This window comes from Notechis scutatus, chromosome 4 (genome assembly GCF_049901735.1).
Source record: "Notechis scutatus isolate UNSWTSFEM ecotype Mainland chromosome 4, rNotScu1.2, whole genome shotgun sequence".
Lineage (NCBI taxonomy): Eukaryota > Metazoa > Chordata > Lepidosauria > Squamata > Elapidae > Notechis > Notechis scutatus.
The window spans coordinates 69557588-69571483 of NC_142012.1; the positions used below are offsets into that span (position 1 = coordinate 69557588).

Here is a 13896-nt window from a genome sequence, read left to right on the forward strand (position 1 = left end):
CAAGACCAAGGGGAACTTCAACTTGGCTACCTTCCACATTCCACTCAGCCATCGTGCCTTCAGGTCAGAGCAAATGGATCCAGCCGTGATCCCTCCTCACACATCAGGGGCTGCTCCCTCTTCTCCGCTCTCACTTTGGATCAGATTACAACTGTCTGCACCCTGGCATCTGCTTGGGCAATTACTGGTGCCTCCCAGGGAAAGAGTGATCCAGGCTTTGTTGTGGCATCAGCTTTTTGCTCTGTTCCGGACATTGTTAGGTCACAACTTTTTCATGGTTATCCAAGTAGGCTGAGTTAAGAGAGCTGGTTTCATGTCAGCTGTCCAATTAGTGAGCCCAAAACAAGGAAACACTCAGGAGAATTGAATTCTCAAAAGTAAAACTTTATTGGATACACCATCTTTTTACCAAAATATATATATATATGAAACCAGCTCTGGTTTCCTGTGCAAATGCTTGCCCTGTTAAATGATACTTCCTCCTTCTCTCCACCCCTGGTTGATCACATTGTCCAATTATGAGATGTTTTTTTTGTTATGAAAACAATCCATCTCTTTCTGAAGCACCTACAGCAGTGACCTTGCTGGGTCCATGATCTCACTATCTCTACGTACATTCTCCACATTTCATTTCTGTCCTCCAAGTTCATTGGCAAGTTGAAAAGCGATTAGGTTTGAAAGAAGCAAAGCAGTTCAATTTTTATCCCTTAGGGGATTGTTTTGGCTAGGACTATTGTTTCAAATCTAGGTTTTTCTCTCTAGGGCAGTTTCTCAATATTAGGTAGCTCTCCCAGTCTTTCACTAGTTACTGATTTCTCATTGGATCTGAAATTGAGATTTAATGTCCCAGCAGTGAAATAGGTGGTGGCATTACCATCTTTTGTGAATGCTGGGCAAAAGTGCTTATGTAAGTATCGTGTTTCTCATATAATAAGGCTGGGTCTTATTTTTTTTTTGAGCCCCGAAAAAATGGCTAGGCCATCTTTTCGGGGGTGACTTAATTCCCCCCCCTTGCATCTTTGGGCGGGCGGCGACGGCTTGGATGTTGACCTCGGCATTGGTGGGGCACTTCGTATCGGGGTCAACGCAGGCAGCACCATATCCAGGTGTGCAACAAAAGTACTTCCTAACAGCAAGCCCCCCCCATTCCCCCCCATTCCCCATGTTTTAATACAGGCCTTAATTTGGGGGGAGGGACTTAATTTCATTTCATGCCTATAAAACATGCTGGGACTTCCTATTGGGGGAGGCTGTATTGTTGGAGAAACAGGGTAGTAGAAGCGATGGTTTTAGCTCAAAATGTTCCTCTTTTGTTCCCGAGGAAGTGGCTTGTATTTATGAATGAATTCTTAACATTGTACTTCAAACTGTCCTTTATGGTGGGGATAAACATAGAGTTGAAATCATAGGGCTGAAAGAGACCTCAGAGGATCTATTCCAACCTTGTGCTCACAGCAGGAGCTTTATATCATCCCAGTCAAATGGCTGTCCAGTCTATTTTTGATAATTCTAACAATGGAGCACTCACAACCACTGGGAAGTTATTCTATTGATACTGTTTTTAATGTCAGAAAAATTCTCCTTACTTGTAAATTGTATCTCTCTTTGACAAACTTCCCCCCATTACTTCTTGTCCTGCCCTCTGGTGCTTTGGAGAACAAGTTAATCCCCTTTTCTTTATGACAGTCCCTTAAGTACTGAAAGACAGTTATTATGTCGTCCCCCCCCCCCCAGATTCTTCTCTTTGATAAGAAATATACATATCTAGGTCCCTCAACCATTCATCATACGATTTAGCCTGCAGACCCTTTATCATCTTTGTTGCTCTTCTCTGCACATTTTCCAGGGTGTCAACATCTTTTTTGTACTGTGATGACCAGGAAAATTCAGGCAAAAGGTGGAAAACCTGGAGCTACCTGTGCTGGTTAGGACTTGATCAGACATAGGCCCTATAGCATTCACCTTGAGTCCTATTCTCATGGATCTTTTCCTTTTCTTGCTTCAGAGCTGCCTCCCAGCCACTTTTCTCCAGCCCTGGAGCAATGTGTGAAAACTGCAAAGAAACAAAGGAACTGCTACCGTTGCTCAGGGCAACAGGAATTTATGATCAGCTTTGTATCATAATACTCCAAAGGGGAATATTTTGTGCTGAAGAATTCTCCCCAAGACTTTCCCCAGCAGCCTGGCTTGGGCCTCTCTTGTTGTACGCTATAAGAGCTGAAAGCAGCATTGTGTGAATTGCTGGGAGCGAGCAAGGAATGAGAAAGCTGTAGTCCGTAAGCAACCTTCCATTCATCTGCCTCCTCCCATTTTCCCAAAGTCTTTGCACAAAGAAAGTCTGGAGCAAACAGCTTCAAGCTTTGACTTTATTTATTAATTAAATTTATATGTTGCATCTCATTCTGAAAAGCAACTCTGGATAGCTTAAAATTATAATCATAAATGTAAAAGATAAAACTACAAAAATTACAAATGAGAAGCAAAAAAAGGCAAGATCAATACGGCAGTAGCATCTTCTCAGTTATTACACCCACAATCTCCAGTGTTGATTACCCCACTCAATTTCTCATACAGTGTGTGACACTTTTGCTTGGTAGGTCTTCAAGGATCTTTGGAAGATTCTAAAGGAAATCCAAGATGATGACAAAGGTCAAGTTATCTTCAGACTTGAATTTGGGCCGCAAATGGATCTGCAGAAGAGCAAAACCTCCAAGACAGAAAAATATCCAGGCCCAACTAAAGAGAATCTGAAAGTCAGTCCCAAATGTAGCAAAATTTGTCTCACTGTGGTTTCATATAAGTGGAGTAATATATAGGATCCTCCCAAGAGACTAAATGCAGAGAATAAAATGACCAAACTATGTGAAAGCTTCACAGCACAAAGCACATAACAGTTGAGCATCAGAGCCCTTAGAAAATAGTGTTACCCTCTTGGGCCTCCAGAATTTTTTAAAATTTCTATTATATTTTTCCTAGACTATTGTAAGGCCACCCAACTCTACAACAGCTCTGGGACCCGTACATTTTTTTTTCTTCATGGCATTTTTGTGCAAGTGCATTGTTCACTTTTTCCCCCATATCAACCAAGTCTTGAGCCACTAGCCACAACAGGAATTAATTAACTAGCTTATTAGGCAAGCCTGATATTGTAGGCTGAGAAAAAGTTGACTGGCTCCAAATGGCCTAACTGAAGAGACCTAGAATATGCGGACTCTGCCTGATAATATCAGTGGGGCAGGAGCCATAGAAGGCCTACCTTTAAATAACTAGGCCCTACATCATGAATGGATTCATAGCTAGTAATTAATATCAGTGCAGTTTACCAAACAGAATTGTTCATGGACCTAATGAGATATACTCATAATTGTGAATGCTACTACTGTGGATTCCAGGGGTGATATGGATCACATCAAATGGTTTGTTTGTTTATTGTTGCCAGAAGGGTGAGGATTTATTGGGTTTAATATTTGGGGGTTTTACTTACAGAAGCCACTTAGCGTCACCCTGAATGAGTTGGGAGGACATATATATTTTCTTAATAAATAAATTAACAGGAGTGTTCAGATGGTACAGGGGAAAATCAAAATTGTGGCCATGAGGATGTGATTGAAGCTTCATCTGTTTTTTTTTTGTTCATAAAGTTTTTTTATTTTTAAATATACATCAATATTATTGCATGGACAGTGTGGCATCTGAGTGTCATTCATTTTGATACAAAAATAATATTGATACAGATGAAAATTACTACATTAATCAACTTTTTGTGGTTCTGCTGTTATTATATTGTGTCAGGACATAGTGTTTCATTCTTCAGTTATTCAATATTTGCTACATCCTTCTAATAATTATAACATTATTCTTCAGTATACCTGCTAATACCTTTTTTCAAATTTGATCTTAACCTCTACCATTCACTTTAAATGTGTTATGCAAAAATATGTATAACTATTCCCCTTTTTCCTAATTTCTTAATCTATCCTCTTAGTACAGCCAATTTTGTTTTTAAAAAAGATCCTTTCTATCCATCATCTCTTATCGTCTTAGAAGTTTCACTTCTTCTCTTTTTAACTCACCTCCCATACTCCTCCCTTGGATCCTTATCTACATCTTTCATATTCAACCCAACCATTATTTCCATCTCTACTATTTTTTGCTGCCAATCCACCCACGAGTCTGCCAAATCCTGTCTTTTTTCCAAAAATATATTTCAATTTATTCAGCTCCATTTTTCTACCTCCTAATATATATTCCCCCAACTTTATTTCACCCAACTTTATTATCTCCTCCTTTTTTCCTGCTTGTTCTATTTGTTGTGTAGTTTGTTCTATCTCGTCCTCTAAGCTTCCAGTTATCCCCTGTTTCCTGGATTTTATTATCTTGATTCATTATTCCTTGTTGCACAGTTTCAGTCTTTCCAATTATACCATGTAGTCTACAATATTCAAGTGTTGCCATAGTTGCTCTCTTCAGTCCTATGGAAGTTTGTGAAATTATAGCAGCATTGTTGGCATATAGGAGAATCGGAATTTTACATTGTGCTACATTAAGAGGATGTTAATCAGGGTTCTGTAAGAGGTTGATCAGAGGGTTAATGTAGAAGTTAAAAAAGGAAGTTAAAAATCAAGGAAGGCCATGAAAAGAGAGGATTTTTTTTTATTTGTGTATTTTTGAACCAGATCGTGAAGTACCAAGATATGATCCACCGTAGATCTTACTTCTCTAAAACCAGCTTGCTCATCTTTGATTATCTCCCCAGAAATTAGCCAATCCTGAAGTTTATAGTTTAAGTGTTTGGCATACAATTTACTAATAATACTCAGAAGGCTAATAGGTCTATAATTACCTGGGTCAGTTCTATTACCTTTTTTTATAAATTGGTATGATAATTGCTAGTCCCCAATCTCTTGGCATACAGCTCGTTTTATCCATAAATGTAAACAGAGATGCTAAAAGTGGAGTCCACCAACTGACATTCTTTTTTATTATTTCTGGCAGGACATTATCAGCACCTGGTGCCTTATTAGCCTTGAGGGTTCTGATCAACCAGGATATCTCTCCTGATGTAACCAGGGGCCAGTAAGGAGTTTGGTCCAAACTAATTTGGCTCTCCTTAGTTACATAGTCAGGGTCTGTATATAGCTCTCTAAAATATTCTTCCTAGGCATGAATTGGTACCTGATTAATTGGGGGGAAGGGGGGATTTCCCCAATCCTCTAGTGAAGTGCCAGAAAAGGGATGTATTTTTTGTCTTGACAGCTGCGATTAATCTATGCCAGAGCCACATTTTTCCTTCAGAGCCACATTTTTCTTTTCTTTTAGCAGGGTCTTATATTGTACCTTCAACTGCTTTAAGTAGTGAGTGTTTTCCTCAGAAGGGGCATTTTTACTTTTCCCATACTCTTTGTTATATGTCCTTTTCAGTTGCACGCAATCTCTATCAAACCATTTATTATTCTTTAAAATAAAAAGGTTACTGAATTGTGATCACTTTCCAGTCATGAGTCTACCTCTATCTTCTACAAGAACTTCTGGAGATCATATGATATTATCCAATAATCAACTGTGGATTTTCTTCCTGCTCCCCGATAGGTATATTCTGCTGGGTAGTCACCCTTTGTGGAACCATTAAGGATACAAAGGTCCAAACGTAAAGTCATCTGTCTTACACACAAACCTGCCCGATTTGCTTTAGGATTTTTAAATTGTCTGGAATGCAGGAGTTATTCTGGTACATTCTCATCATAACGGATCTTAAATTGATTAAATAATGATTGATCGTTTGGACCCATCCTAGCATTTAAGTCCCCTCCAATAATTATTGCTGCTGTATTTGTCTGAGTAGCCAAGGATAAAATCTTCTATGCCACCCCAAATGTTGTTGATCAAATCCTTCTTATTGAGTGGAGGAATGTAGATATTAAAAAGCAAAATCTCCACCTGTTTATATAAAAGTAAGGTAGTCACAACCCATGGCTGAAAAGGTGGCAGTGATATACATTTAAATTGCAGGGCTGTATTAACTAGTGTCACAATACTCCCTTTAGCTCTCCCACCCACCTTACTTGGGGCAGCCGGGATAGAGTTGGTCCAATAACCATCTAACTGCATTTCTGCGGGGGTCCAGGTTTCCTGTAAGAAGAGGATGTCAGATTGTGATATGTAGTCAAAAAACAGTTGGTCTTTTGATGGGACAGTCCAACCCTCTATATTCCAGGTTATAATGGAGAGGGGATCATCTTTTGCTATTAATGTATTATAATGTGTCAGTATTTTTATATATATTGTAAATAGTGATGTCTATTGCTGGTCTAAGACTGTAATAAAGTTATATTCATTCTATTCTAAAAAATATATATTCTATTCTTGTCTGGTCTACAGATGGCTGATTATGTTCCACTGAGAAGTAAATCTCCTATCACCAACAGACATCTCCCCCCCACCCCCCACAGAAGTCTGAGCTACTTTTCTTCCTATCAAAGGAACTCTTGATGATGTTTTCTTCCTTAGGGAGATTTTGATATTGATTGCTCAGCTCCAGTGGTACTGCACTGCACTGGGCTGGGATGAATTAGACAACAGGGATGTTGCTCTTGGTTGTTGTTTTCTTCTATGAGTGATATGTTTCTAGTTGTCTGTATCTAAAAGTTCATGTTTAGTTTACTTTACTGTCATTGCACCTTGTACAATGAAATTAAATACCATTTTCAGTGTACATCATGACTATGAAAATAAACACAAGCACACATCCTTCACATTCTATACATTGAATTGAAAACCACTGATATTGCATTAATACTGCACCATACAGTAGAATTCAATAGAGTTACTGCCCTGGGATTGAAGCTGTTTTTCAGTGGCGAGGGAAACTTTGGCAGGGCTCTCAAGGGACTAGAGTGACTCCGGCTGCTTTTCACCACTAACAGGCAGCCAAGCTATCTTCAAACTGGCGAGTGCTCCTTGAGAAAGACGATTTTGCAGATAGCTTGGCTGCCTGTTAGTGGAGAGAAGCAGCCGGAGTCACTCTCGTCTCTTGAGGGTCTGGCAGAAGTTTCCCGCGCCGCTCATGCTTCAGCGCTTTTATTCCCAGGGGTAGGAGTTCCGCCAAGCTACCTGCAAAATTGTCTCTCTCTCTCGAGGAGCACTTGTGGAGAGAAGCAGCCGGAGTCACTCTCGTGTCTCAAGAGCTGGCCAAAGTTTCCTGTGTTGCTTCTGCGAATGCTGAGAGAGAGAGAGAGAGAGAGAGAGAGAGAGAGAGAGAGAGAGAGACGATTTTACAGATAGCTTGGCTGAACTCCTGTCCCTGGAAGTCAAAGTGCTGAAGCATGAGCAGCACAGGAAACTTCGGCAGGCTCCTCAAGAGAAGGTGGAATGCTGATGCCATGCAAATGCAAGTAGCATGGCGCTCCCACAACTTCCAGCCATCTCCATTTCTGCTTCGGCCCACCTGTGCTGCCCCCCGTTTCTTGCCGCAACAGCACCGTTACCTCATCCTGGCTGGCGAGGGCTGTGCTTTTTGCACATTGCACCACCCACAAATTTGCACATTACATGTGCCACCCCCTATGGTGGAGATTTCCAACTCAACCACAGGCCAGTCCCATATTCCAGAGCTGCAGTAGTCACAAGACTGGCCCTTTGGTCATCCCCGAGCAGCTCCTCCAGTCCATGGCAGGCCGGTGTACCCGGGTGGAGGAGCAGCTGCTCCGGGGTGACCAAAGGGCCAGTCCTGTGACTACTGCAGCTCTGGAATATGGGACCGACTTTCCCACCAACATCAGCAAGCCACTGTCAGTCAAAATTCATATTAGTGGTCCGTGGGATTTAAAATTATGAGTTTGGTGGTCCCTGAGGTCCAAAAGGTTGGCAACCCTTGATATAGAGAGAAAAGAGTAATGGAGAGGGCCCACAGCCCCAGTGGTTTTTGCTAATTGGTTTTATGATTTTAAGTCTTAAAATGCCTCGGGCGGCCTCTCCCAGTGGCCCCTTCAGGTTCGGGCTGGAGGGACTTGGGAAGGAAGCCAAGCTTGGGTCAGCCCGGCTCTTTCGCTTGGCAGGCGGGCGCGCACCCATGGCTTGCTTTCCTGGCTCTGCCCAGCCCTCACGGCTCTGGCGTGGCCCTGGCAGGATGAGCGGAGGGTCCAGCGGGGAAGCGCTCGCTGCCTTGGTGAGAGCTCTGCTGCTGGGAAGGAGGGCCCGCCTGTCAGCTGCGCTGGGTGCCCCAGGCGAAGCTCTTTGCGCTCTGCCCAGCGCCAGGCAGGGATGACGGCTGGGCGCTTCTCCCAAGGTGGGCCGATCCTGTGCTGTGGCCCCGGGAGATTCGCCTCCCCACGTAGGGTTGGGCTGCCCTCTCAGGCAGGGGAGGCTTTGTTGTAGTAGGGTGTCATTTTTAAAATAATTCGCTTTACCTTCGAAGGCAAAGGGAAGATGGCGACAGGAGCGCCTGAAGCCAAGTGTCTCCTCAGGGCTCCAGTTGCAGGGAGGAGCCCTGGCTGGCCGCACATGGCTATGCCAAATGCCGCGGCGTTAGAGCAAGGGAGAAGGGAAAGCAACAGTGGCAGAAGGTCTCCCGATATGAAGGGCCCCACCAATGCAGGCAGCACCATATCCGGGCATGCAACAAAAGTACTTCCTAATGGCAAGCCCCCCCTGCCATTCCCCCCCCCCCATTTCACATGTTTAATATGGGCCTTAATTTGGGGGGGAGGGGCTTAATTTGATTTTATGCCAATAAAACATGGTGGGGCTTCCTATTGGTGGAGGCCATATTGTTGGAGAAACACAGTAGATGAAGACCTCAATGAAAATTTGGAAGCATTCAAGCATACTTGAATTGAAGGCAATCTAATATATCTCATGGTATATTTTCTTACAATTTCCAGATAACTTGGATCTAAAAGTCCATGAGTTCCGTTGTATGCATTATGTAATGTGTAAGCCAGAATTTTGCAAACTTAGTAACTTTAAGATATAATATAAACTAGTACGTTTAGAAGGCCCAAAAATGCAGAACACTGTCACACATATTTCTTGGAAGTAAGCCCTATTTAATTCAGTGGGCATCATTTCTGTGTGGCGTTGTGTGAGATTGTGGAATAAAAATTCAATCTCTATACAGTATAGTATTTTAGTGGCCCAGATAAAACAATCTGGCTTTCTGGTTGGAGGAAACCAGCTGGATCAAATGGAATTCTACCTGAAGAAATCCAGCAAGTTCTGAATGAACAGAAATATTTCTAAACTCTTGAAAAGTGGTTGCTGAATACCTTGAAGGAACTGTGATACAAATCATTTGAGTCACCAAAATTTGATTTGATAATAGTGAGCAACAATATAAGGGGCACACGTGTAATTGATTAGTTCCTTCTCTGTGACTTTGACATTTCCGTGTTTTGTGCTCAGTGGCAATTAATCCAATTATATACACTGATAGGTTGAGAGACAGTTTTTAACAAAGCAGTTAATTTGCAACTTCCCCTTTTCACTGCAGCTTTCCATTTTGGGGTGGGGGGTGGGGGAGAGAAATCCACCTTGTAATCCAATCTGTCGTTTATTTTTCTCTGATTTTACTGTCTTCTGGGCAATTCCCACCCACCCCCTTCCTGAGAAACAATGAAGAATCCATCAACTTGATCCCAGCCAGAAAAACAAGAAAGGCAAACTCTGCAGACCAGCCAGTGAGGAGAAGTGACAGCAAGTTAGTATATTATGGATTACAGAGGCTTTCGAGAAATGAAAGAGAGGATGTCACCAACGCTCTCCACTCTGGACTATAAAAAGCTTCATGGCAGCCAAGAGTTAGATGTTTCTGTGTTTTTGCTGCCACCTGTGGTCACTTCTGCAGGCCAGATGTGGTCACCCATAATGTCATTCCAGGAGGTCTGTAGCATCTGGAGCAGAGGAAGGTAGAAGACAAATGAGGTAGGGCAGCGTAAAGCCAGGCTGAAGAGAGCGCTTGTTAATGATTCTGCTTTTTATGTTGGAAGCAAAATTTATCCTTAATCTTGGTTGTCCCAAAGGTGCTTTTTCAAGGTGCTTTTTCAAGAGGCACTGGACTTTCTGGTGTTTTTTTTCTTTGAAGAGGTTTGTTTCGCTTCTCATTCAAGAAGCTTCTTGAGCTCAGGTTATAGCTTCTTGGTTGAGATGTGAAACATCTTCAAAGAAAAACCAGGAAGTCCAATTGCTTCTTGAAAAACAATCTTTGGGGCAACCATCACCTGGATGAATGAGAATCTCAATAGACACTTACACTTGGTTATTTACTTAGCGTATGACACATTATCCACGGACTAGCAATTTATATTAACATTTCATCTTAATCCGAGTTAAAGTAATGCTAATTCTAGTTAATTCTTTAATTCTAGTTAAGGAAAAGATTCCCGAGAGAGTTCTGAATAGTTGGTAATCTTAAAGAAGCTGCCTAATCCCAGATTGTGTTGGGGCTAGTGATTTAGTGGGTTATGAGAAGGAAATAAGGCACACTTAATAGATACTTTCCCTTTATTATTTCATTAATTCGCCTTATACTGTACTTTTGCCTGCAGAAAAGGTGTCTAACGAGCAAGGCTTTTCCATTAGCTTCCTAAGGGTAATGGTCCAGGGCACTCTGCAGATGCTCTGAGATTCATTAATGGCTGGCTGTTATGTTGAGGTTGATTTTTATCTATCTATCTATCTATCTATCTATCTATCTATCTATCTATCTATCTATCTATCTATCTATCTATCTATCTATCTATCTACCTATCTACCTACCTACCTACCTACCTACCTACCACCAATCTACCCACCTACCTACCTACCTACCAATCCATCTACCCCCACCTACCCACCTATTAATCAATCTACCTACCTACCACCTACCTATCAATCTACCTACCTACCTACCCACCACCAATCCATCTACCTACCTACCTACCTACCTACCAATCAATCTACCTACCTACCTACCTACCTACCAATCCATCTACCTACCTACCTACCTACCTATTAATCAATCTACCTACCTACCTACCTACCTATCAATCTACCTACCTACCTACCTACCTACCAATCCATCTACCCACCTACCACCTACCTATTAATCAATCTACCTACCTACCTACCTACCTATCAATCTACCTACCTACCTACCTACCTACCAATCTATCTACCTACCTACCTACCTACCAATCTACCTACCTACCTACCAATCTACCTACCTACCTACCTACCTACCTACCTACCAATCTACCTACCTACCTACCAATCTACCTACCTACCTACCTACCTACCAATCCATCTACCTACCTACCTACCTACCTATTAATCAATCTACCTACCTACCTACCTACCTATCTACCTACCTACCAATCTATCTACCTACCTATCTACCTACCTATCAATCAATCTACCTACCTACCTACCTACCCACCTACCCATCTATTAATCAATCTATCTACCTACCTACCAATCTATCTACCTACCCACCTACTTATCTACCTACCTACCTATCTACCTACCTACCAATCTACCTACCTACCTACCTACCTACCTATCTATCTATTTATTTTGTCAATCGCTTACAAGATAATAGGTATAAGTATATGCATAGTTATCTATGCCGATCCGCCCAGAGAACTCCACGAAATCAAGTTAACCCCCAAATCTTGCTAAAATAAACAAACAAACAAACAAACAAATCAATCCATCAATAAAACCGACGCAAAAATTAGATGTACGGGAGATGAATAGTAGTAATGGGAAGAGGAGAAGGAGGGGCCCCCGAGGAAGAGGTGGGGTTTGAAAGCTCGGGATCCCCTCAAAGAGTGAAGGGAAAAAGGACTTCGCAGGCGGTGTTACGCGCTCAGGCGCTCACGTACTCCGGCTCCAGGGAGTCGACCAGATGTAGCTTTGGGCTGCGTGGGGGGGGCTCGGCTTGAGGAGCGGGCCCTACTTCCTCCTAGTCCTCCGCGGGGCTTTTGCCTTTCGGCGTGCACCGGATCGTTGTCTAAGGCTGGAAGATCGTTGCGTGTGCTGGTGGCGGGATCGTCCGCCCCCTCCTCTCCTTTCCCCCCCCACCCCGCTCGGCTCCTTCCTTCCCCCCTCCTCCTTTTTCCTCCTTTAAAGCGGCCGGGTGATCTCCTCTCCGGACTAGGCGTTTAAGCGACGGGGAAACGCGCACCACCAGCCTTGAAGGATGGCAAGCGAAGATGGTTTCTGCCAAGGAGCCAACGGTCGCTATGTTGTCGGCTCTGTCGATCATCTTCGTACACTTCCTGTGCTGGGCGACCTGGTAAGCTACTCTAGTCCTCGCTTCTCTTCTTCTCCGCCGCCACCGCTGCTGCTTCTCCGGTTGCCTTGCACCTGCACCTGATGCCCAGAATTAGGACGGGAGGGGAGGGCAGAAAATCGGGAGTGGTGGGTAAGAACCAGCGAGGCAAGGATCCATTCCCCCCTTCCTCCCCCGATGGTGGCGGTTTTCTCTCGCTCCCTTTTCCTGATTTTCGTCTGTTGTTGCCCCTGGTTTCAAGCTTTCTTTTCCTTCCTGACTTCCAGTCTCACCACGCTCCCGGGACAGCTCCGAAAGGAAGAGAAATTATGGCCGGAGAATTTTACACGCATCCTGGACCGTCTCTTGGATGGCTATGATAACAGGCTGCGTCCCGGATTTGGGGGTATGGTTCACGCCTTGCGGTCCTTGGCTGTCTGTGATGAGTCTTGTGCCTTTAACTGTGAGGGGAAAATGTGCCTTTGAAAACAGAACCCAAAGTAATTATGATGATCTTTAACATTTCTCCCCACGCCCCTTGTTGAGTTGTGGCAGATATGGGGGCTGGCTGAATCTTTTATCTTCTTGCTCCCACGGATGAGTTTGAGGAGGGGGGCATAGGGCAGAGATCCTGCTAGTTCTTTCCCCCAGAACTCCCCCTGTTCTCTCCCCACCTCCCCAAGGGGACCTATTGAACCAAGGAACCTCATAAAAGAAAGCCTTTAAAATCATTTCCCTCTCTACCTTGTAGGAACTGTAATACAAATTATCTGGGTTATAGTGAGCAACAATGTAAGGGCACACACACGTAACTTATTAGTTCTGTATCTGTGACTTTGAGGACCCCTTAGGCTGGCCATTCAACTGAATGCCATGCATTCAACTCCAGGAGGAACTTTTCCTCTTCCAACTCACCCCTTGGTGAGCCAACCATAGCAAGTGACTCCCAACTACCAAAGCAGATTTGATGCCAATTCACACACCACTTTTCTCTTCTCAGCTTCTGCCTCACCTCTGCCTCTCTCTCTTTCTCTCTCTCTCTCTCTCTCTCTCTGTCTCTCTCTGTCTCTCTCTCTCTCTCTCACACACACGCACACCACCACCACCAGTCCTGTGGGTCTTGTCCACTGGGAGTTGGGAGAAGTTGGCAGTGGGTTGTCTGAATTGTGCCACTTTGTGGGCAGAAATTGCTCGACATTCTGTCAAAGTAGAACAAGTGCAGCTGTTGCTTCTTGGTGAAAAACACACACCCGCACGCTCCAGTAGTGACAGCAGGGAGGAAATATGTAAACAACCCAAGGCTTGAGATTTTGCACCTGCATCTGATTTGTTCTTGGCAGCCATATTCACTTTCAAACCCCCACCCCCCCACCATTTTTTGCAGTTTATAGCAGCCGAGAGTGTACGGCACCCCCATTTGCCCTTTTTAGTAATATCCATGTTCTCCATGGATGAAAGGATCTTGAAAGAATCTCTTATCTATCTCTCCATGTATCTCAGACACTGGTTTCCTCCCAGATGTTTCTAACTCTGCTACTCTCACTGCCCAGCATTGAAATTCACAGTTTTGATGGCTAACTCAGAATTGATCCATGGTCAGATTTGTGGATAGAAGAGATACGACTTTGGGTTATGAGCCGAAGAGGGAC

At 43.5% G+C, this 13896-nt stretch overlaps 1 protein-coding gene across 1 annotated transcript in view; it reads left to right on the top strand.

Moving 5' to 3' along the window:
* The first annotated feature begins 12088 nt into the window (after window positions 1–12088).
* LOC113417447 (gamma-aminobutyric acid receptor subunit alpha-4-like) overlaps window positions 12089–13896 on the top strand; it is a 68058-nt gene continuing 66250 nt past the window's right edge. Inside the window, exons 1-2 of the mRNA XM_026675848.2 lie at window positions 12089–12271; window positions 12535–12653. Of these exons, the coding sequence (XP_026531633.2) occupies window positions 12189–12271; window positions 12535–12653 (202 nt within the window). The 5' untranslated portion in view covers window positions 12089–12188. The remainder of the gene's footprint in view (window positions 12272–12534; window positions 12654–13896) is intronic.